At 36.2% G+C, this 26,636-nt stretch overlaps 1 protein-coding gene and 1 long non-coding RNA gene across 2 annotated transcripts in view; one reads left to right on the plus strand and one right to left on the minus strand.

The window, feature by feature from the left end:
- Window positions 1–14,720, minus strand: part of LOC141282976 (uncharacterized) — a 52,162-nt gene extending 37,442 nt beyond the window's left edge. Inside the window, exon 1 of the long non-coding RNA XR_012337910.1 lies at window positions 14,665–14,720. This is a non-coding gene — a long non-coding RNA (uncharacterized lncRNA). The remainder of the gene's footprint in view (window positions 1–14,664) is intronic.
- Window positions 14,721–21,419: 6,699 nt separating this feature from the next.
- Window positions 21,420–25,038, plus strand: LOC135765399 (zinc finger protein 503-like). Its single transcript, XM_065275832.2, has 2 exons — window positions 21,420–21,850; window positions 22,762–25,038. The coding sequence occupies exons 1-2, from the start codon at window positions 21,623–21,625 to the stop codon at window positions 24,085–24,087; spliced, it is 1,554 nt and encodes a 517-aa protein (XP_065131904.1). The 5' UTR covers window positions 21,420–21,622; the 3' UTR covers window positions 24,088–25,038.
- Window positions 25,039–26,636: the final 1,598 nt, after the last annotated feature.

Raw genomic sequence — 26,636 nt, forward strand, 5'->3', positions numbered from 1 at the left:
ACGCACGCACACACACACATTTTTTTTTATCGACTCAACTTGACTGGTCATATATCACAGTTCCTCTCTCTCTCTCTGTCTCATACACACACACACACACATACACACCACACACACACACACACACACACACATACAAAGACACACATTTTTATTCTATAATCGACTCTACTTGACTGGTCATAATATCACACAGCTGCTCTCTCTCTCTCTCTCTCTCTCTCTCTCTCTCTCTCTCTCTCTCTCTCTCTCTCTCTCTCTCTCTCTCTCTCTCTCTCTCTCTCTCTCTCTCTCTCTCTCATCTCTCTCTCTCTCTCTCATCTCTCTCTCTCTCTCTCTCTCTCTCTCTCTCTCTCACACACACACACACACACACGCGCACACACCTTTTTGTGCTATTCTCTGTACAGCGTCCTGCACATTTGCCAAGGTCGACACTAGGAAATGATACAGAGATAGTGTCAGTAGATTTATGTCCTCTTTCTCTCTCTCTCTCTCTCTCTCTCTGTATTTACACAATAAAATGGTCTCCTCTATTGCAGTATTTTGCGTCATAACAGCACTTAAATTACAAAACAATACAATCTGTGATTTGTGTGTTTGTGAAGAACAGAAGTGATATAAAACTAAACTGAGACATATGCTGAAATGTAACCTAATGTACCCAAGAACCTGTTTCACATGAGAGCTTCGGTGGGCTTGATTGGTCATGTTTGATGTTAGAATGCATTATTTAGTTAAGTTACAGTGAAAACATCTTTGAAGGCAGCCTATGCTGGGACACTCTGTTTGTCCGAACAATGGTAGACAGATAAAACTTGTGTTTGATGACACTAATGGCACAGAAATCTTACTTCTTAACTGTAAACCGTGATTGTGTTTTATAGCTTTTCATGTTCTTGTGTCTCAGATATGCATTATGATAAGACATGTTTATGATGTCACACACACACACACACACACACACGTGCAGTAACTTTACAGAGAACTTCTTCACATGATGGATGTATAATGGAGTGTAAGTGCAGATAAATGGATTAATAGTGAAGGAGTGAAAGTCAAACTCAGACAAACACAGTCAACGACAGAAAGCAATTATCCTCTAGGATTGACCTGAAACACGCACGCATACACACCGGACCTAAACTCCCACAGCAATTTATCTTCTTCCAGTGGAAAATGCTTGCCGTTTCCAGCATCATCAACTAAGAAAAACGGTTACACACATGAAGATTTAATCACACATGAAGTCAAGAACTTCAACCAAAGCTTATTAACTGGCTTGGTTCAGGAGTCAGATATTACAAAGGACATCCATCACCAGATTCATAACACAAAAAATGTCCCAGTGTGGACAAAAAACCTCTGCTCTTGAACATTAGACTCATATTCAGCTGTTTTCAGTAATAATACCTAAACTGAGCGGTTTCACTTTGTGTTATTGTTACTTTACCGGAGGCAGCAGTTTTTCCTCCTCATTCAGTTTCTGACAGTAAATCTCATCCTCAGTTAATAGAATTAACAGCTTAGTGTTTACACACATTAAATATCAGACACTGAGCTGAGATCAGCAGTCTGTAATAAATTGAATCTCCTCTCAGCTCATATATTCACAGGATGTACACATGTGCTGTTATGTTTGTCTATTTGATCCTAAAATTGTTGATCAGTGTTTTAATTTAATGCACATTCCTGTCTACTCCATCATATACTTCCCTAAACCAAAGTATATTTACAGTGTTAAAAACATCCATTTTTTTTTTTACAACCAATTACTCTTATTTTTCAGTGGTTTACAATTATTTAAAATTATAATTAAAACTGTAGCAATATCTGTAAATTAACAGCTCAACTGTTATAATGTCATTGATTAGAAAATACAGAAAATCTATATAGAGGAAAATACTATATTATTTATACAGTATTTTTCTGTTTTCTTAAATTACATTCATGTAACTTTACAATAAAATAATAAATAATAAAAATAGTAAAATGCGTAGTTCATTATATTAAAAGTACATGACCATACTAACAACAAAAACACAAAAATGTAAAATTATGTCTGTTTTATAATAAATGTATTGTAATAAAGTGCATAAGGTCTTGTAAGATAATGTAATAATGAATAATGTAATAATGATTGGTGAAAGAGTCATCCATTTAATATATTTTCTAGGTTAATAATATTTACTATCACCTAACCCAATCATTAATAATCAAAACCTAGTAAACACGTGAGATCACGCGACAATCACAGTGACCTCACACTATTCTCATACTGTGAGATTCATATATTGTGAGTACAACCAAGCTCAATGTGAATTCAAAATGTTGAGTTCATGGTATGAGTATCAGTGTTGGGGAAAGTTACTTTTACAAGTAATGCATTACAATAATAAGTTACTCCCCAAAAAAGTAGCGGTGTACGATACTTCCAAGTTTTCCTAGACACGACTCGATGCGGGGTCCAGTGTGTGACCCCCTTAATTCAACGTGTCTATGTTCAGTTTAATTCAGTACATTATTTTGTTTAAATCAAATTAATTAACTGAAAAGTAACTTGAATTACTTTTTTAAAAAAGTAATTTTTAAAGTAACTTTTTTTTAAAAGTAACTCAAATATCAATGTGTACATTTATAAAGTAATGCGTAACTTTACTCATTACTTCAGAAAAGTAATATTATTACGTAATGCACGTTACTTGTTATGCGTTCCCCCCCAACATTGATGAGTACACAATAAGTCTGCTTTATATACAGTAACATAAAATGTCAAGACATGGAATCAAGAAACCTATAGACGGTTTCAGCAGTAACAACATAAACAAGCGTCGTCCGTGGTCAACACGTAACTTCCGTTAAACTCTGCTAAGAATAAATAGAACAAAGTACATTAAACGTAGTTTATTTATATAACAAGCTAAATAACAACAACAGACCATTAAAAAACTACAACCGGAAGTAAAGGTCGGACCAGATGCGTATTGCTTCACGCACGTGCGTCCGGTGAAAGTGGATGGGTAAAATGCAGAAACAACCATGTTTCTTTCATTTTTCTTTTATTGGTCACTTTATTGAAGGTGTTTGATTGTAATAATCTGGAGGAAATCTGTATAATAACAGTATTTTGCTGCTGAAAAAAATATGTAAAATTATTATCCTTGGACTTTATTAGAATTAAGAGATTTAACTTTTTACGGCTTTTGGTTGGCAGCCGCTGCTGTCAGTCATTTTATCATTTTTTTATGTTTTTTTCACTGTACCTTAAAAAACAACACAATATATTTGTCACGGCTCATGTTTGTTGACACTTTTGTTTCAAAACACATTAAATGCACTTATAAGACACTATAGAGCTCAAAATTCAACAGTCAGGGTTCAGGGGCGAGAGATTACTACGGTAACAGAAGTTAAAAAGCACCACAATAAATTTAAGCAACATGGCATATTTAGACTAAACTCAACCACACATCAAATATTAAGTACAAAAAATGTTTTTGTAATCAAATATACACTTTAAGAAGCAAATACAATTCCTCCACAAGAAGATATAGACATGAGAAGAGTAACTAAATGTTTTATTATAAATAATCGGCATTCAAGAGCACTATATTAAGTTCTTTAGTGGGGAATTTCCAGAAACTTCCTGTCTGCACAGGTGGCCGACAAACTTCCAATAAGCACTAAAAATTCCACCCAGGACCGAATTAGATGTGACGCGTAAAAAACACCCAGACAGATCTCTCCAAACGGTTTTACTGTCACCTACTGACGCTGAACACTTTTATGTGTTTACATCACTCACAGTTACACAATGATGAATGACTGTAAAACTTCTTTGCACAATAAGGATATAAATAATTAAAAACACAGTGAATAACTCAAGGAGACAAGTAAATTGAGAACAGGCTGTATGATTCGTCCTTAGGCATAAACGTTGAGCGTTTATGAGTTTGCTCCTGTAAATGACTCTATTGACAGGGTGTGCCTCTGGTTTATGACCCTTCTGACAGCTTTAAGATCTTAAACAACAACACAAACCTGGTTGTTAACAAATTAAAAGGCCCATCTCTGAAAAGACAACCGTTTACAGCCATACTACGGTCACCTGTGAGCCATCAGATGTCATGGTGAAACGAGGTCAAACGGCGGACAAACAGAACAAACGTCTCACGTCAGCCTTACTGAGCTCATGCGTCAAAACCAAAAGACAGGGCAGCAATTATCACGCAGTCACGACCGTCATAAATTAACCCTCAGTAAACACCTCGCCTGCCTGTTATGAGAGTCACGGGTACCAGAGACATTCTTCTCTACTTACAGTATGTGTGAACATCAAAACAAACGTCTTGAACTGCTCACGGATCTCAAAGGAACCGAGTCAAAGTTAACTGTGTGGTCAAATGACATGAAAAAAGACAAATAAAAAAGGTTCCTTAAAAGTTCTCCATCTGGCTTAATGGAAGAACCTTTTACAAAAACTTGCAACTTGTGTTGCAAGAAAGTTTCTTTATAGTAAAAAGGTGTTTTACAGGCTATAAAATAGTAATGTAGGAACTGAATGTTTTTTGGAAAGCTGGCACTGCGAATTACGTTTATTAGCACCTTTATTTTTCCTTTCAGAGTGTAGGATAGTAATTTTATTGGCCATAAAGTAATCTCCATATTTCCTTGTTGACATCACTGGTCACATTTTCATTTAAGACGTTCTGCCCATTGGCACAGATATCTTTTTGGCACACAATGCTTAGGTTGCTTAGCAACAGCAGACCCTACGGGAGCACCCAAGCATTTTGGAAAGGAGGAAAGTGGCACGGTCGCAATTTCCGCACAGTTTTAGACGCAAAATGTGAAGCGCCCCCTATTTAGCTTATTCATTATTCAAAGCACTGTAGATATTACTCAGATATAACTCGCGAGATACACCAATCAAAAAGGCTCCCGAATTTCAAAAACTTTTTTGATTAAAATTAATCGATAGGGGTGTAACGATTAAATCGCGTGTCCCATTAAAAATGCCTGCCTGAAATCGATTCTGAATCGCAAGGCTGCGATTCTTTGTTTTATGTACAGCTTGTGCGTGTTCTACGGCATTTGGTCAGTAAGTAGTCCTTATCAATCTAAAATCATTATGAGTCTGAGTCGTTTATGATGGGCATTCAAAACAATCGTTCAATAAAAATCAATCAAAATATTCTTTATGAGCATGAAAATACATGAAAAAAATAGCGATATAAATATTCCTGTAGACATTTCCTGGAATAGCATTTGTAATGCTACTTCTTCTGTGGCACAAAGGGTGTTTCTGCACAGGAGCGCCCCCTGGTGTTTGGATGTGCTGGGATTTCACCGTAATTCATTCAAATTCATTCAAATTGAGAAAACGCGCATTTGTACGATTAACTGTTACAGCCCTATTAATCGATCATATCCGGTGTTTTTCTGTGGGTGCTTGGCCATTTCGATGGGTGCTCGAGCGCTGAAGCATCCACGGGATCAGTGCCTATGGTTCCACCTGCCTGTATCTTTCCCATTATCCTAGCAACTAATACAATGAAAATATTTTCATAACCAATAATCATTTTACACACTATTAAGTTTCTTAGGTGAACTGGTTTTTCAGTTCACAGTAAGTGGTTCTTGAATGAAAACCAGCTAAGAGTCTGAAGTAAAAATCTCATGTTGCAATAACGGTTCTGTAGACACATTAAATCAATGAAGAAGAGAACGTCAACAGCTAATTAAATTTACAGCTTTGTAACATGGACACCAGGATGCAGAGTCAAACCAAAGTCATTAAATATCATGAGATGTTTTGTTAGAATTCAGATGTTTTGCTCACTTAATAATACCAGAGAGACCAGCCTCACCTTACAGATATCTTACTTCTGTGAAGAAAAACATCAACCATGAGAAATTCCCCATGGACGTCATCATCCTCCAAACACCAGCAGTCATTAACACACCAGCTACTCATTAAACACACAAACTACAAAGTAACCAGTAATTTACCAGCCAATAACAAAGCAGGTCAGAAGAACACATTCTACACCAAACAATAAACTCGGCTCTGATCAACAACCTAGTGAGCTCCCTATATAGGAAGCATGCACTGCTAAAAATAAAGGTTCTTCTTCATTTTTGGTTCCTCAAAGAACCATTCAGTCACTTCTTTCATACATTTTTATAATCTAAAAAAAGAACTATACAGCCAAAATTTTTCCCCCTTTGTGGCATCTTGAGTCACCTTTATTTTATAAATGCACTTGTAACACAAAGGCTGTTCAACTGATGATGTTGACTTCAATATTTTAAAGCAGAATTTCTAGTATGATATCTAAAAGAGAATCCACATGCTGATGAAGACGGTGAACAATAAAAGCATATCAAGTAGACATCAAGACAGCTCAACTAAGTTTTGAAACATTTACATCATTTTCACATCTAACTTATGCTCATTTTATTCAGTCAACACCACATTTCATCAGTCAGAATAAAATCCTTGACCTTTGACTTTAGTTCACGGCGTAGTGCTCAGTAAGACTACTGTAACCTCCTGCGGTCATAAAACACATTCACATTCCTGTGACTGAGATCTGACCCCGCTCAATACCTTCACAACATCTAAAAACCGTGTGATGTATCTCTCAGCCCTTCCTCCTCAGGGTCAAGAGAACGCTCTGATTGTCTGTCTGGGTCATAAATCAACTTTAATTGGTTGTCTTACAGCAGGGTAGTCAGTGATGTTGAGTTACAGTTTAATCGGGCAGCTGTATGAGTGAGATCACAGCGGTCAGCAGCTCAACACACTATAAAGACATAACAGACGCATTACACATAGAGATGCAGTTCATATATGAGGGTCAGCATTGGTGCATGCTTTTGTTTGAGCAGGTGGACACCACCCATAGAGAGACATAAATACACACGCATACTGAAATAGTTCATCAGTGGATCTCTTTTAAAACCACCTTGAGTTGAGCAATGACATCATGTGTTAACCTGCCTCAACAGACTGATTTAGCATTTTTCTTTTAGCAAAGAATTTAAAAAGACACACACCTGTCTGTGAGGAAGGCTTTACATAGCAATGTCTGATCCATGAAGTTTTTATACAACATTATTAACTCATTCCCCACCACACACATTTTTTTAAAAAGTTGCCTGCCAGCATTTTTTGTGATTTTCGCAAAATGCCTTCCAGGAAAATTTCCGTCTATAAATATATAAACATATCAAATGAAAGAACAGAAATTTCTCATTAACACTCACAAATTGGGCCAGATTTACTAACATCTTGCGCCAGTGCAAACCATCATTTAGGCATTAAATAACAACTGTCTGGATTTACTAAAGAGGCGCAGTGGATCATTGGGGCCTTAAAGTTATTTTTGTGACTGATCTTATTGCATATGCATTTCTAGGAGTTTCCCTTTCAGATGCAAAATTTATGGGAGGAAATTATTTCAATGATTCTCGCAACATTTGCATATGTGCGCCATTATTTAACACTGAAAAAAGCATGTCTTAAATTATTTTGCACTTGAAATTGCGGCAATTGTTGCTGATAAAAGAGACATCAGACAGTGCACCCTTATGAAACAAAAATATATTGCAGTATATTGGAAAATATCATTCATATAATATATTAGGCAACATATTCCCATTTATGACATATTTCACATATTTTCAATCTAACTTTATATATATGTAAAATGTATTGCACAATATATCGAACACATATCTACATATATTTCATGCATATTTCCATATAATTTTACATATATTTAAAATATATTCTACCATATAGTAAACATACATGTGACACTATTGTTAATACATTTTCGCATATAAATCGGAATACAATATTGTGGATATTTATAATATTGCATATATTTTTAGATATATAAACACATATATTATATTCATGTGCAATATATTGAAAGTGGCAATAATTTGTATATTTTTATATTTTCGCAATATACTGCAATATATTAAACATATATAGAATATATGTACTACACTGTAAAAATACTTTGCTGCCTTAAAATTATTTGTTGAATCAACTCGGATTTACAAGTCATTTCAACTTACTATTATTTATCTTGACTAGAGATGAGTTGTTATAACTACAGGTGAGTTGTTATAACTTATAAATTTAAGTTGACTTTTCTCAACTATATTTTATAAGTTGTGACAACTAATTTCTGTTGACATGACTCATAAATCTGAATTAATTTAACAAAAAATTTTAAGGCAGCAAAGTTTTTTTTACAGTGTATCAATATATTATTCCATGCATTGCCAGTATATAATGTATTTGAAAATGGAAAGGAAAATAATATATTTCAAGTAATATATTAGTAAATATATTTTCCTTTCCATGGTACAAGTTAAAGGATTTTTTAACACATAACAAGAAAATATTATTCAAAAATATTGTTTGCCAAGCCATGTTATTTTTTGTTGGCTGGATGAAAAAAAGAGAAGTCACTAGAAGTTACACAATACCAGATGTTTCAAAACTTTTTGTAAACCTTCATCTTTTCTTTTCAGTGCCCTATGGCTTTGTTATCTGTGATGTCTGTGGTGCTGAACTCAAGCTCATCAGGTGTTAGTAGATCACCAGCACCTCATCAGCTCTGCTTATTTGTGATCCTGAACTCATTTGTGCTGCTCTTAGTAGATTGCGTTGGTCATTATGGTAATCAGCTCTTGCATCTGTGTTATTTAATTTGCACCTTTTAAGTAAATAAACCACAAATATTACCACTGCAATCTGCGTTTTTTTGGAATTGCACTCTCACGCTAATTTGCCCCGTTTAGTAAATATGTTTGTATATAAAATACTAAAGAGAAAAGCTGGAAACACATATGTGGCAACAAGACTTCCTGAGACAAAAACATCCAAATGACTGAATATTTGTCATGTTGCCTATATTTCCACATTTTGCGTTGTCATCATCATCTATTCAGAAGTCACTTTACACATAGCACCGTATGTAAATGAGTGACAGTGTGATTCAGATACAATCTGTCAATCAGATCCCGCAGGAGGTGAAACAATAACCAGTGAGTGAATAACTACAGTACAACACACGCTCATTCATTACACATTAATGAGATGACAAACCTACAACTGTCAACAACACACAGCATCCATCAATGTCTCTCTCTCTCTCTCTCTCTCTCTCTCTCTCGATTTACCACAATCTCTCTCTCTTTCGGCCGTCTCACATTTTCTTGCTCTTTTTCTCTGATGGAGTTCATCAATCATGTGTTCAGAGAACAGAACCGCAGCCTCAGCATTTACACACACATGCACGCACGCACACACATGTATGTGCACAGACGCACACAACTCACACACTAAACTACTGTAGTCTGCATTCATCTCTTTGAGAAATAGAAGATGGGGATCCAGGGAAGAAAAATTTGACTCTTCAAAATTTGAAAAATGAGGAAAGACCAAAGATTAGCAGAGTCACAGACGCGTCATACATCACACAACATCTCCAGATTCAGAAAGAGCTGGAGATAGGACTATTGTTAATATAAATTAACAAGCTGTTGACAATCTCCTTAGATACTGAAAATACTGTCATGATTTACATACCCACAAAGCTTGTTTGACTGTGCACCACAGAAATCATGAAGAAGATTCATGCAGGTCTAAACAACATACAGCAAACATTTATACTGCCATTTTAATGGAGAAGACAATTAGACATGATGTTATCTCTTAAAGATATGCAAGATCACAGATAACAGTCATCATTTTAACCTGTAACTAGTGGCTTAATTCACATACAAACCCAACACTGTTACCAAAGTTCCCAAACTACTTATAAAATAGTAATGAATTAGTAAATAACTTATTTAACTGCAAAGCATTTGAAAGACACATCAATGTTAATCCTGATCAAATAAATAATAATAAAATAGCTAATATAACATGATGTGGCTCTAAAGGTTTTCATTTCACTGACTATATTTCTGCTTTATTTCAGAGTTGTTTGTGAGAAGCTTAGGAGTAAAACTTCACTGTAGACAGAAGTAAACCAGAGGTCAACATTCAGCTGGGACTGAAGGATGAGCGGCTGTGAATTATGACTGAAGATGTGACATGTCTTGACGTGAGAGTCTCCAAAACCTGCTGGATTTATGAGCCGTGTTTCATTACGTTCACAGGTCACGTTACACATGTTTCTCACGCAGACACTAAGCTTCAAACACACACACACACACACACACACACACACACACGGATGTCTTCAAACTCATTTACACAGAGTTGCAATGCCTTTAACAATATAACGATAACAACAGCAAGATTGTCACAATACTGACAGAGCAGCTCACCGTATAGAGATCACAATCTTACAATCAAACATGACAACTGTAGTGTGTAATGAAATCTGCTGTATGTGTGTGTGTGTTGTGTTGTGTGTGTGTGTGTGTGTACTGGTGCTGAAGCCCAGTGAGAAGTTTTTAATGGTTTTGATAATACAAGAGCTGTCATAATGTGAACAGGTGCACTTGAAACACAAAGACAAGCCATTACTCCACTGATGCAGCTGTCACACATACACGACTGCTGCTAAACACTGTGATTAATACATCAGATCCTGACAGACATCAGCCGAAACCTCTCACCCCCTCATCTGAACGTCTATATGAATCATCAATGAAATGCACATACATTGTATAAATTCATGCACTTATAGGTCATACAAACCTCTTAATGCACACATCAACACATATCTAACATTAGCAAAAATCTGTTTACATGCAGCTTAGCACATAAACACCGGCTCTGTTCCCAATCCCAGTCTGCTGTCTACTTAAGCAGCTGCTTAAATACTTAAATACTTGCCATCATACAGATTAAAAATATAACCATCAACACTTTTTTGACAATTACCATTTCTTTTCAACTTTATTTCACCTGAATCCTTTCCATGAGCTCATTGCAATGCATTCTGGGATTTCTTTCTTCATGAATGGTACATGCTCAAATTTCCCATATTGACAATGTTTGCATTCTTGCTATTTTATTTTATCTATCTAACTGTACAGCAAGCGCCTGTGTGTGTGTGTGTTGACTTCATCATCATCTGATATCATACAGCGAGTCTTTGTTCTGTCTTTAATGTTCCTGTCAGCAGCTTTTATTGGCCAGTAAGAGCTGGAGGGATTTTACAGCTCATGTGATTTACATTCATCTGCTCCAATATTTCCTGTATATGTATCACGAGCTACTACTATTACAAGATCACGAGCAAACATTCAATCTCAGTCAAAGCAACTAGTCAACATTATATCAAACTTGAATCAAACCTGTTATTATTATGATTTAACTGCACAGAAAAGATTGGCAAGTGATTATCAATAAGATGTGAAATCTATAAAGTGTGGTTAGACTTTTAAAACACTACACCGCCGATCTTATTAAACCTGTAACATTCCTCTAAGAGTTCACACCCGGTTCAGAGCGTCAGCTGGAGTGGAGATGGGTTGTAGGGCGACTGAAGGATTTGTTTAAACTGGCTGACAGAATCTAACCTGTCAATCTGATCAAAGCTCCTGAACTCAGATTAAGAGCCATTACTACAGATGACTGACACATGTGTAACACTCACCTGTTCACATTGACACCACACAACATGCACTGACACACACACACACACACACACACACACACACACACACACACACAAGGGGTCATTGTGAGGTCAGTTGTGAGCTTTAGCTGATGTACTTTGACAAACGGTCACACCACAAATGTCACGTCTTTAAATTCTCATGGCACACTAAACCCAAGATCTTAAAAGTTATTTACTTTTTTACACTGCAGCCTGTGTGTGTGTGCATGCGCGCGTGGCGTGCATGTGTGTTTGTGTGTGTGTGTGTGTGTTTGTTTGGATGTTTAAACAGTCTCTTTAATGTCCAAACTTAAAAAACAAAAACAACCCTAAGATTAAACCCAGTTAATCCCACAAAGAAAAATAAAGTCATAAAGTGATTTGTTTTTGTTTATATCTTAATTCATTTAGAAATATGTCAGATGAGCATAAATTAGTTAATAATGTTTACACAGTCATTGGATTTGTGTTTAAAAGTTCACTTAAGATAACCCACACCAAAAGATAATCGGGCTGAATTTTCCCAATCGTCTTTGTGGTTGAACCAAATATCTTATCAGATTTTTCTATGGTGCATGGTGTGTTAAGAGCATCTGAATCTGCTCGGAAGCACGTCGGAGGCTCTCCGATCGCAAATCGGAAATAACGTTTATGATCAGAAATCCTGTGAAGCATGTGAAAAAATAGCTCATTGAAATTTTTCTCCCCTTGTGATGTCATAAGGGGATCTTTTTATAATATTACCGCCCTTTAATCTGCAACATACAACCACGACACTGCCATTTAGAGAGAAAATTATTGACAGCACAATTGAGTTTCAATATCTGTAACGATTAATTGTGCAAATGCGCGTTTTCTCAATGAATGAATTACGGTGAAATTCCGGCACATTCGAACGCCAGGGGGCGCTCTCATGCAGAAACTCCCTTTGTGCCACGGAAGAAGTAGCATCACAAACGCTATTCCAGGAAATGTCTACAGGAATATTTATATCACATTTTTATATTTTTATAATAATAAAGAATATTTTGAATGATTTTGTTTAACGAGTGTTGCTTTTTTAAATGCACGTTATAGCTTGATAAGGACTTCCTACTGACCAAATGCCATGGTACACGGACAAGCTGCGATTTAATCGTTACATCCCTAATTTCAACAAACCATTATAACAACATGTTATAATTAATTATCTATATGATATTTTTAGCTAAAACTTCCCTTACGTACTCTGGGGACACCAAAGATCTATTTGACATCTTAATAAAAGTCTTGTGAAATGTCCCCTTTCTTTAGTGCCAATCTGAGATCTGGTGGTTTTGAGTCATTGGATTTGTGTTTAAAAGTACAAGCTCACTCTTAGACTCTTATTATACTGATGTCCTGTTTGATTTACACCTGACGTCTGAGCGCTCGACGTAAAACTGCAGCTGTGTCAGCCTAAATAGCAGACCTGACATACTGATCTTCTGTTCCCATCAATCCTCATGACAAATCTGCTATTCACAATCACTCTCTTCAGCTTCTCATACTTAGTGTTTCAACCTTTCATGTGTCTGTCAATGAAGTCAACAAAAAAAACTTAAAACTCTTTCATCATTGTGCTGTAAAATCTTTTGCAATGTAATAAATCTATATAATCACTGTACATATACACATTATATCTGAGATGCTTTTGTATGCTGCAATGTTATGGACTGCTTTTTATAAATCAGTCAGCATATGCATTTTATTAAACAAAGTTAGTTTGTGTTTACAAAAGTAATCTGAGAGGTTTAAGCAGATCAGAATAGTGACTGTAAACTTTTGGACAGTAGACTAAAATATATTTGAATAGAGATATATCTTCACAAAAGTATGTACAGGTATATTCATATCACATTTTTACAGTGTATTATATGATTTGTGTTTATTTGCTGTTATTTTATGTTGTCTCAAAGTTTAAATTATTGCACTTCAATTCTAAGAGGCTCTGTGAAAGACTATAAAATATTTACAGAGCGGCTCTGAACCGACGGCAGTCAGATTTATAACCACTGTACCAGAAGAGCGAGATGGAAAAATCAATCTTCTGCCTCTGAATTTAAAGTCCATAGGTGCGTCCCAAATTGCACACTTATACACTACTCTACACCGTTTTCTAGTATAAACTGTGTAAGTAGTGTGTTCACACTGAAAATATCAAAAAAGAAAGTGTACTTTAAGTACCCGGATGATGTACTCAATCAGTCGAAAATGTGAAGTGTGCAACGCTGGATGCACTCAATGGTTGCGGCTTTGCTTACGTAAAGGAAGAGACGTGGTACCATAAGATGCCAGAAGAACAAAGTGTACCTGCAAAGACGGCTACACCTCCTCATTCTGAAGCTTCATGAAATCATGATAAACAAAATAAATAACAATGACATAAAAACACTGTACAAATTGATTTTTATTGACTTGCATTTTACTATGTGTTTGACGTCATTTGCCCTCGTCTGGAAAACCGGTTTGTAAAAAACATTAAGTGATTCATTTGGGACGATACTACATTTTTAAAATTCATACACTAGACAGGTGAGCACATTGTATAGCACTGTATACAGTCCGTGCATTATTTCCTTGGGTCGTTTTGTTCATCAAGAAAAAGCATCTAATTTAAGAAGTTTTAGATATTTTTACTGAAAACAACACAAAAATACTAAGAATTTTTTTTCTTGAAAATCATTTTTGCAGTGTAACTTTTTAATGAAAATGCTTCCCATATATGTTGTAGTTAATGTCAAATATTGCACATCTGATTGAACTCTAAAGTATTTGGTGGTGCAAAATCAAGTAAAATCTTGCCAAATTATATGAATGCAACCAGGAATCCATCATCCCCAAACCCGAGTAAAAACATTGAATTATTGGCTTTAATTATTATAAAACTCAGTTTTTCTTTAAAACACAACTTTGTATTTTGGACATGAAATGGCAATGGAGATGTAAACTGTAGATTCAGGGTAACAGAGTGTAAATAATGATTGAGATTAAAGCTCACCAGGACGCTGAGACTCTCATTATCACCACAGCATGAAACAGAAGTCCATACAGCATCTCAGGTCATTCTCACATGGACACCAGGATTACTGCCCAGATCCTTAAATGCAAACATTTGGTCAGAATAGAACCAGGAAAATTAAAATGGAAAGAATTTAGGAATTTTTTCTTTTCATCAAAACCAAAGTAAAATAAAGACAACATTTATTGTCTTGGTCACTTGGTCTCAAATTCTGTTCATAATAATTCACTTTTTTATAAACTAATGCATTAATACAAAATAAAAGCCCACTGTATATGTTTACAAAACATCAGGCATTAATTCTGTCTCTGTAAAGTCGATCTGTGTTTCTAATTCAACCTGTTAAAGCATTGCACAACTGATAATCTGACACGTAAAGGTATAAATACAGATCAAAATAAAGAAGTTCATTCAACATACCTCAGACTGATTCATCATAATCATAAATGACTCTCTCATCCGCCCAAATGTAAAACTTTAAACGGTGGACGTGCATCGGACCCTCATGGCCCAATCCCGCCATGCATTGCTATTGAGGCTCCGATTGATTTCGTGTAGATATCAGACAGCCGTAAGGAGCACCTGCCTCATGTCGAGCAGCAGAGCTGTTTCACACTTCATCATTCATTCAGATGAGCTGTTACAGACGTTATCCAGAGACTACACACTTCAGCACTGATACAGCGCATGCACGCAGGAGAACCTAGAGAAACCCATGATGTTTAAAGTGTACTGAAGCTGTTTCTGGTTTTTAAGAATGACAGCAAATACATTACCAAACTCTCATCATGATATGATTATATGTTGAAAGTGCATGATTTGAACATTGTCCATATCTGCATGACTCATCAGTTAGAATTAAAAACAACAGGAGAGGCAAAAAGAAAATGTAATATTTCATATTTTGAATTGCAAAGAGTTAAACAGTGATGTTAACTGTAGCATCCTCCACACCTGACTGCCTCAGCACCGTCTCTCCACAGATAATCCTGATGGATGTTTCTCATCAGGTAATCCCAAATCCAACCCATGAGACACAGTAAGACTATTCATTCAAAGAGCTCGGCACTCGTATGACATTAATCTCATCACTGTGTTAATGCACTTAACCCGATACAGCGTTCAGACACACACACATGCAGGAGTTATGTGGATTCATCCCTTACGAAAATTAACCATGGTTTTACTTCAGTTCCAACAAAAAACATGGTTACTGTAGTAAAACCATGAATACCACAAAATAACCATGGTTTTGAAAACCATGATATTCAAAAACCACAGTTAAACCATAGTTACTATAGTAAAACCATGATATTCAAAAACCATAGTTAAACCATAGTTACTATAGTAAAACCATGGTTTTGCTAATAGTAATCAATACACAAAAAAACTATGGTTACTAGACATGTTTAATTTTCAAAAGGGGTGTGGCCTCTTGCAAGAAACCTTGGCCACTGGGATGCTTGCATTAAGTTCAGAAAAATTCAACAAAAATAACATTAGCGGAAACTTTAAGGGCAGTTTCCTGGACAGGGCTTATATAGTCCCGGATTAAAATGTTTGAGCTGCACCTTTTACTCACCTATCTTAACATATATCAGTGCCATTGTTTTGTCTCTATGCACACCAGTAATGTTTTTGTTTGTAAGGTTTGTTTGTAAAAACTACTTTAATGTCCTTACATAACTAGGCCTAGTCCTGGATTAATCTAAACCCTGTCTGCCTAAAAGTCCTCCCTACATGGGAAGACACAATGACAGTAAACTGATGATGCTGAAATGTAAAAAAAACTGCATCATTACTGCCACGAATATTTCAAAAACTGTCCATGTCTTTCATTGTTTGGACAAACAGAGATTACCCTTCTGAAAATCTGTCTAGTTATATATCTGGCTAGTTCATATGACGTTATACTGTATAAAATGAAATAGAAAGTGGTTAATTATTGTACAAATGAAAAAAAGGACAAAATATATTCAACTTCAACATCAGAATTTCACTTGTATGAGCTAGCGGTAAACCTCGTAAACCTCATTAAACCTGAAACTCTGACAAATGATCCTCATAAGAATATAAGTAAACGTGATGGACCCTTCAGCACATCGGCAGTGTTTTTAAGACAGTGATGCGGCAGACGTCAGGCTGTTCGGCTGCGATTCGTTCCAGTGGCGGTGGAAAATGCCAGAATAGTCAAATGTATTCCAGAGCATAACTGCAGTCTGGCAGTTTCTGGACCCACCTGCTGATAAATGAGTGTCCGTCTGTAATCCTTCACTTTATATTCCTCTCCCCGTCCCAAAGACACGCTGAGGTCCACAGCTTTAACTAATTAATAAGACATCACGAAACAGAAGTCATCACGAAACATTCATCCTGAAATAAAATTCTCTCACTTCTGAGACTTTGAGGCGTTACGTACGGGCCGATCGAGTTAATGCCGTGAGAGAAATAAACCTGATATGACGTTATCATGAAAGCCTTCTTTAAATGCATCTTAAAGTGAGCATCACCTGAGATACACCTGCTATAGAGATGAATGGTGGCATCAGAAGCACGTCGTATCCAAGTCAGTTTTTGCTGTAAAGCAGGTTGGCAACTTAGCAGCTTGTCTTATGGGTAACAGCTTCTGTCATCTCTACAGACAAGAGCTCAGAGTTTAAAGGCACAAGATCCACCCAAAAATAAAGATTCTGTCATCATTTACTCCTCCCTACATCACTTCAAACCCACATGAATGACTTTCTTCAGTCTGCGGCCACAGACTATTACTATAAACTATTCAAAGGTTAATTTTTCCTGTTCTTAGATAAACTTGAGTCTATAAGTACTGCACCCATCAATTTAAATCACTTTAAAATGTTCCTCTAGCTTTAGCATTGCATTAGCTGAGCAAAAAATTGTGGGTTCAATTGGTAATGCAGGACTGTTAGTGGGCGGGGCTTTACGAGTGTGACCTCACATTGATAAGAAAATCAAAACGGCATGTCTAATGAGACTGCTTTGGTTTAATGGAGATTAAAAACAAGGAGCAGGTGGATTTTTTTCATCGTAGGGTGGTTGGGTTCACACACTGCCTACACTTATTTATGTCCAAACACATATTTTACATAATAGGTACCCTTTAAAAATAGAAAATCTTTGAACAAGTGGAGAGGTTGGACAGAGCAATTGATATTACACTGAAAAAAACAACTTGTAAAATTTACTTTAAAAAATCTTCGTAACAATTTGCACAACTTTTATACATGCTTTTTTTAAGTACAACTTACCTACTAAAATCAAATAAAATCTACTTAATAATGCATGAAAAACATATGTTAAATAATTAAGTAAATGTTACTTCATTAGTTTTTTTAGAAGTTAGATTTATTTTAATCATCTAAGTCTATTCGTTTTTTTTTTATTGAAGCATTGTCCTGAAAATATTAAATAAATCTTATTTACTGTTTGTTATTTTCTTTAACATAGTTTGATGGACTTTTTTTTAGTGTGATAAAATAGTGATATTTTTGACAGGCATTGTCAGCACTGTGGAGAGAAATCCAATATAATGTTCTGAACAGGGTTCATGTGAAGAAACACTGATCACCTGAACGGTGACTTCACAAAATTATAATTTACAACAAAACAACATCAATAATATATAAGAGCTTAAACCATTTTATTAACAAATATTTATGTAGTTAAGGTTCTTATCAGTTCTTCTTCTGTGATAAAGCTTAAAAAAATAAAAATATGCATGTGCAAAGGATTGTGGGTATTTCGTTACAACATGTGGAAATAAATTTAAGTTAATTTTACTTGATTTTTAGTTTAATGGATTTAAATTTTTACTTGAATATGCAAAAGTTTTTGGATAAAATTTACTTAATTAATTATTTTAGGACTATGTGCAGTGACTATAATACAGTTAAAAAATACAAGAAAATATCTAATGCGACTTACTATTCCCACACAGTTCATCATTTCTACATGAATTAATTGTGTATTTATCATCATTTTACTTAGGAAAATCTAGTTCTTAAGAAATTTTAATATTATTATGTAGAAATTATGAGAGTTAATCTAATATATATTACTACACCAAAAAGTTCGTTTTTTCAGTGTACATTTCTAAGTTAAATGAACTTAAAATAAAGTTTACTGAACTAGAAATTTTAAATTAAATAAAAACATTTTGCTCAACTTAATAGTTATTTTATAAAACATATCCTCAAAAATATTTTATGTGAACTTATGCTTTTCAGTAAAGACTACTAATGCCAACTTGATTTATCAGCTACACCAACTAAAGGTTCTTTGTTAATACAACTTAACCTGTTTAGGTTTACCCTTAGTGTAAAAACTCAAATGATTTAGTGCAACAGGTTTCCACACAATTTTCTAGTAAAGTCAACTAATTCAGGTAACACACATACTGACTAAAATGTCAAATCCATAATCCACTTGAATAAAAGCATTTGCCAATGCAAAAACGTAAATTCAACTTTAGCTATACTTCACTTAGCCAACATCAACATGATGAATTCAGATTACTCACCGCTTCGTGACTGACCTTAGCTCAGTTGTCTGTTGATGTGAGCAATAAAAGAATAAGCTGTGTTTGGTTCGGTCCAATAACCCTGGGACATCCTTGAGAAATCTGACAGCTAAAGAAAGAATTAGGAATGATTTATTAAACATGTCTGGTTTGGTTCTAATACAGCTTTTTAGTTTAAACTTATGACAATAAAAACTAACACTTACTGTATGTCTTTGTAACTTCACATTTTGATCAATTTTGCAATGACTTTTAATCATCCGGTATCAAGATGAGTGTTAGTGAAACAAGCAAAACATTTTCAATCCGAACAAGAAATATCAAAGCAAGTGTCATTTATTTTTTGTTATCTAATGGAATGACATTCAGACTATTTTAAATGTCCAAATAACTAAATAAACTTTGCTTTCACATCCATGGATCCTTCTAAGTAAAGCAAAGAAGCATGTGTTTACAATGAGTATAACACTAGCGGTTTGAAGCAGTTAAATGTGTATTTGTTTGTCTATCCTGCCCTGAGCTCCCAGAGAAACACTGAGCAGGGTTGTGTTTTATTTTCACAGTTTATGCATACACACATAAAGTACATGTTGATTTATTTCAACACTACTTGACCGCACAACGTGCAGTGAAACCAGCAGCACAAATGATCTAGTGTCTTTAATGCTGTTTTCTCTCTCCGTGGCACACCAGCACCAGCAGGTTCTGCTCAATGTTTCTGTGATGTAGATTAATCATGAGATGATAATGAGCTACACATCATCCAGAGCTGCTGTACTGCATGAACATTTCTCACCTCCCAATAAATGCAATGCTTTTAATTACAATGCGTAATCTGTAACTCATTCTGTGTGCTGCTGAACCTTAAATCTTACATCGTTAAAGTTTATTATTCCAGGGAAAATGCTAAACTTTATTTTTTTTATTGCAATAAATCCTGTTTACATTTATTGAGATCAACCTTGAGGTTAGAAGTCGTCGGTTCTCTGGCAGCTTTGGTTCCTCTGCTTGCAACATCAAAGCTTTGAGTTCATTTTCCAGATAAAATGATTAATTAAAAGTGTGGCCATTAACCAAAGCATTAAATTGTGGCTAAGCATCACAGTGGGGTTACATCCTGGCTTTAATTCATTCAGTGCATTTTAACATTATATTGGGGCATGTTGTCACAATACATTATAGCTTGTCTAAAGGGTAACCTACCACCATTGAATACATTATTATAAGCTTTAAATTAAATTGTAAACATTAAAATCGAGAAATTGTAGCGTTTGCTGTAATATATCTGCTATGTGCTCTGTTTAAACCGAGTAAAGGTTGTATAGTGTGTACTTGCATTTGCATGCGTGGAGTTATCCATAAATGTGCCACAGGGATGTGAAATATCGAGGAGGCGTTCAAAACTTTCTACTTAGCTGTGGTGAAATATGGCCCGTCTGAAATGTGTTCCCATTATGGAATAACGCCCGTGCGCCTGGCGTCATCCATCACCCGCACAATAAAGGGGGAGTTTCTGGCCCTAATAACTCACGGGCCGTACAGAGAGCTGACAGCCGCCGCCGAGAACAGCAACCCCCGGTCATCCATCACCATATCTGCCTCTCATCCATCACTGCGCTCCCCCCGTCTGTTTTCACTTTAATTATCCAGAGAGCGCGCGGATTAAAGTTATTATATGCGATGCCTTCAAGATAGCGCCATGATTAATACAAATGAACACTCTATTAGTAAAAAATTAATACAGAGAGAGACGCATGCCTGACAATTTTGAGGCTGAGACATTTAGGAGATCATTAGACAGACAGACAGACGTGTTTATTTTAAAGACAGACAGATCTAACATGCATAAGATCTTTACGAGAAGTGCAAAGTATAGCATGACTTTAAATGTCCAGATATGACATTTATGGTTACTTTTTTTTATAAACTTACTGACTTTTTAAAATCTGGGCGTGTATAATAATTTAGATCCTGGTTTAGTTTGTTTCCAGTCTTCTGCGCATTATCATTTGATGGATGCAGAAGTGACATTCATTTACATTGTCTATTTATTTCTTAGTAAGATAAAAGCCTACATTTTTGTATTTAACTCCTCATATAGGCAAAACAAACGCCCACATTGCTTGCGTCACATCCTTTTAAACTGTCAATCACCTCACGGAGCGATATGATTGGAGGACAGCGCAGGCTTTAATCTCAAGAACGCGAGATACACGAGCTGTGCTGAATGTTTGTGCGTTACTTGAAGATGCGCTCCGTTCTCTCCTGTCACGCGTCTCCTAACCAGAACATTTAAGGATTATTCTGCTTTCATTATTTGGACACACTTGTTTTTTTGGGGGGAACACTTCTTCATTCCACAAATGTGTTTCCAGATTACGCAGAGAGAAGTGGGACATGATCACATTGCCTACGGAGTCTGCTGTATTTAGTGTGGTTAATCTAGTTTGGGAGAAGAACCGAACCCATAAACCAGACCTGAACCAGCTGCCTCCCGCAGACCCGAAGCGCCAGGCGAACCGGTTACCCGTTAAAGTGTTGAAAATGCTCACTGCGCGCACCGGACACATTCTGCACCCGGACTATCTCCAACCATTACCATCTACTCCCGTCAGCCCCATTGAGGTACATTTTACTCTGTGTTATTGCATTTACTCTACTTTTTTTCAACGTTTAATGCAATGTGCAGCCTTTATTTCGTGAAGATTACTTTTTTTTGTGAAAGGTTACAGTTTAACTCTCTAGGACGCATTATATTCTGTTGAATTAATGTTTTAAAATCATTAGGCTTTTACATAAAACAGAGAAAATTAATTAGAAAAACACTCAATTCAAATAATAAAATTAAATCTAACTGTAAACATTTTCAGCCTATCCATTGCTGCAGTTTTAGGCTAGCCTATCTATAAAAATTCCTTGTGAGGAATTCCATTGTCTTACCAAGTTGCCATGTGTCGACATTAACATGTTTTTAATTTACTGTTAAACTTGTACAAAGTTAATCTGTAAACCAAAACATCTGCTCTATCAGCTATAGATATAAAAAAAAAATGAAAAATCCCTCAAACTGCGTGGCCCTCAAACTGGTTTCTGTGCTGGAAACTCATTGATTTCTTAAAAAAACGCCCTTTAAATTACAGTTATAGAGTACATTTTGTTGTATTTTTAGGTTTGAAAATAAAGGAAAATGATAGTTGCCAGATGTACTATAGGAGTATTTAGCTACAGGCAATAAAAACCTCTTGACGTTTGATTTAATGTCTCTGCAGTGTTTTGGATTTAAGATCAAAAGAAGCTTTTTTGGCAAGCTGAAAACTCTACAATGCATAAATAAAATATTAATAAAAAATAGAAATAAAGCATCAATAAAACTAAAACATATTTCAGTACGGAAATATCTATGCGCAACAGACAGGTCACACAAATGCATTTTTAATAAACCCAAGTTTGATGTGGATAGAGTCTGTATCTTTCCACTATTATTTTTTGCGCGTAAATGTTTTCACAAATCTAAAAAAAACCTCTCGTTTTAACAGCTGGATGCCAAGAAGAGTCCGCTGGCCCTGCTCGCGCAAACCTGTTCTCAGATTGGAAAGTCTGATTCCTCTGCCAAACTCTCCACGATCACCTCGGACAAGGACTCCAAATCCAGCCCACTAAAGATCAGTGACATCGGGGTCGAGGACAAGTCTAGTTTCAAGCCATATTCCAAATCTTCAGAGAGAAAAGAGTCGAGTGGAGATAAGTCAGGATTCCGCGTACCGAGTGCCACCTGCCGGCCCAACACGCCACGGACAGTCAGTCCAAGTTCCTGCAGTTCTGCGTCCCCGCAGCCCGGGCGCCTGGAATCCGGAGATAAAATGGCCAAACGGGAAAACGATAGAAATAAAAGCTCAACACCAGATAATTCTGGGACCACGAACCCCAGCAAAACCAGTTCTGAGAGTAACATCGAGGCAAGCAAACCGCATGACACTTTAAAAGCCTCCCCATCTGACACGGTCCCCGCGTCCTCAGCATCATCTGCTCTCGGATCAGGGCTTGTGGCACCGGTTTCGCCCTACAGACCCGGTCACCCCGTATTCCCCATCTCCCCTGCCGGACTACACTACCCTGGAGCCCTAACGGGGCATTATGCCAGCTACCCTCAGCCCTTTTTGCCTCATGGGGTGACTCTAGACCCGAGTAAGGCCAGCAGCAGTCAGTTGATTAATGCTCAGCTGTCCGGAGCCGCTGGCTCTCTCAGCAGTAAGGCGGGGTCCAGTCCCCTCGCCGGAGCCTCTCCGCCATCCATCATGTCCAGTAGCCTGTGTAGAGACCCGTTCTGCCTGAGCTACCACTGCGCCAGCCATTTATCATCTAATAGCACGCACGACACCGCTGCAGCCACGGCCCTAAAGTCTGGATATCCCCTCATGTACTCAACCCACCCCATGCACCCTCTGTCGGCCTCTACGCCTTCATTTACCGGACACCCTTTGTACCCATACGGCTTCATGCTGCCAAACGAATCGCAGTCGCATGTTTGTAACTGGGTATCCGCTAATGGGCCCTGCGACAAGCGCTTCTCGTCGTCAGAAGAACTTTTGGCGCATTTGCGGACGCACACCGCGTTTACGGGCGCGGATAAACTCATGTCAGGATATCCGATATCCCATATGCCCGTACATCCAACCGGACCCCCTCTCACCCTCAGGACCCCGCATCACGCGCTCGGACTCGGCGCGCGCTATCACCCGTATTCCAAAAGCCCCCTGCCGACGCCCGGTGCGCCGGTGCACGCAGCTGCGGGTCAGTTTTACTCTCCATATGCGCTGTACGGACAGAGACTGACCACAGCCCCAGGACTCGGATATCAGTGAGAAATAAGTGTATCAAATGGTTTGTGTGTGTGTGTGTGTGTGTGTGTGTGTGTGTGTGTGTGTGTGCGCGCGTGTGTTGACCTCAGGGTTTATTAATGGGCCATTATTTATTAAAGTTAGCTTTAAAGCAACAGAAATAAACAAACATATTTCAACACGACTCACATGGCTTTATTTAAACTCTTATAGTGCACAACAGAAGAAATGATCATTGTGGTTATTATTATTTTTTATAAGAAACGTGACACAGCCCTTATCTAAAGAAGCACTGCGCCTTATAACCAAATTTTGTTTTCTAAATTTGAAGTTGTGTTTTACAATTTTATACTGTCCAACTCAGGGAAAACAAGTGTCCATTGAAAAATAAAAACGCAGTCTAGTCTTGTATGATGGTTTATAAAGAATATTAAAATTGTCTTCATTTATCATTTCAGTCACAACATCTGTTACCCTTGCAATAAACAACATTTAACAAAATGTTTAATGAAGAAACAATATGGATACAATAAGTAACATTAATTCAAAGCAAAGTTTTAGAGATTTAAATTTAAAAACACTAAATCTCTACATGTAAACTAGAATGTTTTGTTTTCTATAAATTTAATGATTCAAGAATTTGAAAAGGTTTAAAAATAGGTCTAAAAATCGCCAATTCCTTCTTTTAACTATAAGGGAATATGCTTTCTCAATATGCTGTCAAATTCGAGTGCATTCATTAAACATGACAAATGTGTAGGCCTGATGGTTTGAATCTGTCACAAATGATGGTTTACATGATTGATGGATCTTACATGTAAACCTATAACATTACAATAGTAATCATTAATGGATATTTATATAATGCAGAACAAATTGTTTATGTACTAAAACAGAACCTATAAGTGTCATGACATTTCTAACAAATATTCATGAACAATATTCTGTTGTTTTTAATAAAAAAATTACATGTTATATTGGTTTATTTTTAACTTCTTTAATAAACATCCAGCAGTTTTTTATGAATTTTAAATCTCCATATTGTGTAGATTTGATAAAAAGTGAAGAATAATATAAATGGGCCTGTGAATTAAAATGTGGTTACAAAATTACAAATATCACTTTAACTGTTTGCAATAAGGTTGAATTTGTTAACACTAGTTAATGCATTAGTTAACATGAAATAAACAATGTACAACTTCTACAATATCTGTTAATCTCCCTTCATGTTGTTTTCAACATTTACTAATACATTTGGAAAATCAAATGATTACTAGTTAATGCAAATACAATTGTTTAGTTTATTATGCATTAACTAACATGAAGAAAGATTAATAGATACTAAATGTTACAGACCAAAATATTATCAAAAATCATCATTGCCACGTTAGTGTATAACAATATTATTTACACATATGTGTGATAGACCACAGCTGTACTGACTCATGAGATTCATCATGAGATGACTTTAAACAATACTGAAGGACTTCACATGTGTGCTAGATATTTATTTGCTCCTCCAAATATTATATTAAAAGTTTGTTTTATTAAAAACACAATGTATTTCAGTAAAATGAATCAGTTAATTTCTCTAAACAGTTTGGTAAAAGTTATTTCCAAGTGATTCTAATATTGTTTGGCAAGATGCAATATCAATATTTTTAAATAAAAATCATGGAAGTTTTATGGCAATTGTTTCATTTGGAGTTTACATCCCGACCACTAGATAGCATTCTTCTTATCTCTGAACTTAAACAGTAACAGGAAAGACTAAGATAGGGGCCTGCCACATATTAGTTTTTGCTATAAGGTTAACATATGGTGGTGTATTCACAGTTTTCCTAAAATTATATCCTATTATATTCCCAGAAGAAGAAATAAATATCATCTCGTTTTAAAAGACCGCAATGTATCGCAACATAATGCATCACAACCCCTGTATTTCTGCCGATGCACAGCCCTAATGTTTAGTTGTCATACATTAAAACACCCAACATACCTCTGCATCTGTTTGAATGTTTTATCATGACTTTGCAAACCAGAAAAAAATCCTTCCCCCGTCATTTAAAAAAGCAAAAAAGCCAACACAAAGGTTAAATGTAGCACATATATCTGTTTAACCACACAGCATTATTTGTGTTGTACATTTTTGTCATTTTTTTGGCTCACAGTCCTGCATTCATACGTGTTTTGTGGTGTGCAAATTTAAAATGTATAGTGGCCTAAAAATATTCATCATGACAGGGCTGAACAATATTCATTTAAAACACAACATGGTTATAGTTACAAACCAAAGCATTGAAAAACTGTTGCTTGGCAGTGTCGAACAGACCGTTGGTCTTGCTCTCTTTCAGTCTTTTGCTGATCTTACATGAAGACGCGACCACGAACCGACCACACGTTCATAAATCTGTACCTCGCACAAAACCCTCGAGCAATAATCAAAGTGTCTGAATGAAAACCTCTGCATTTCTGAACAATCAATCTTTCAGTTTGACAAATGGCACTTCAACAGATCCAAACAGCACAGAAAACTATAGCAGTACTTTAAAGAAAATAACTATAAGCACTAT

This window comes from Paramisgurnus dabryanus, chromosome 1 (genome assembly GCF_030506205.2).
Source record: "Paramisgurnus dabryanus chromosome 1, PD_genome_1.1, whole genome shotgun sequence".
Lineage (NCBI taxonomy): Eukaryota > Metazoa > Chordata > Actinopteri > Cypriniformes > Cobitidae > Paramisgurnus > Paramisgurnus dabryanus.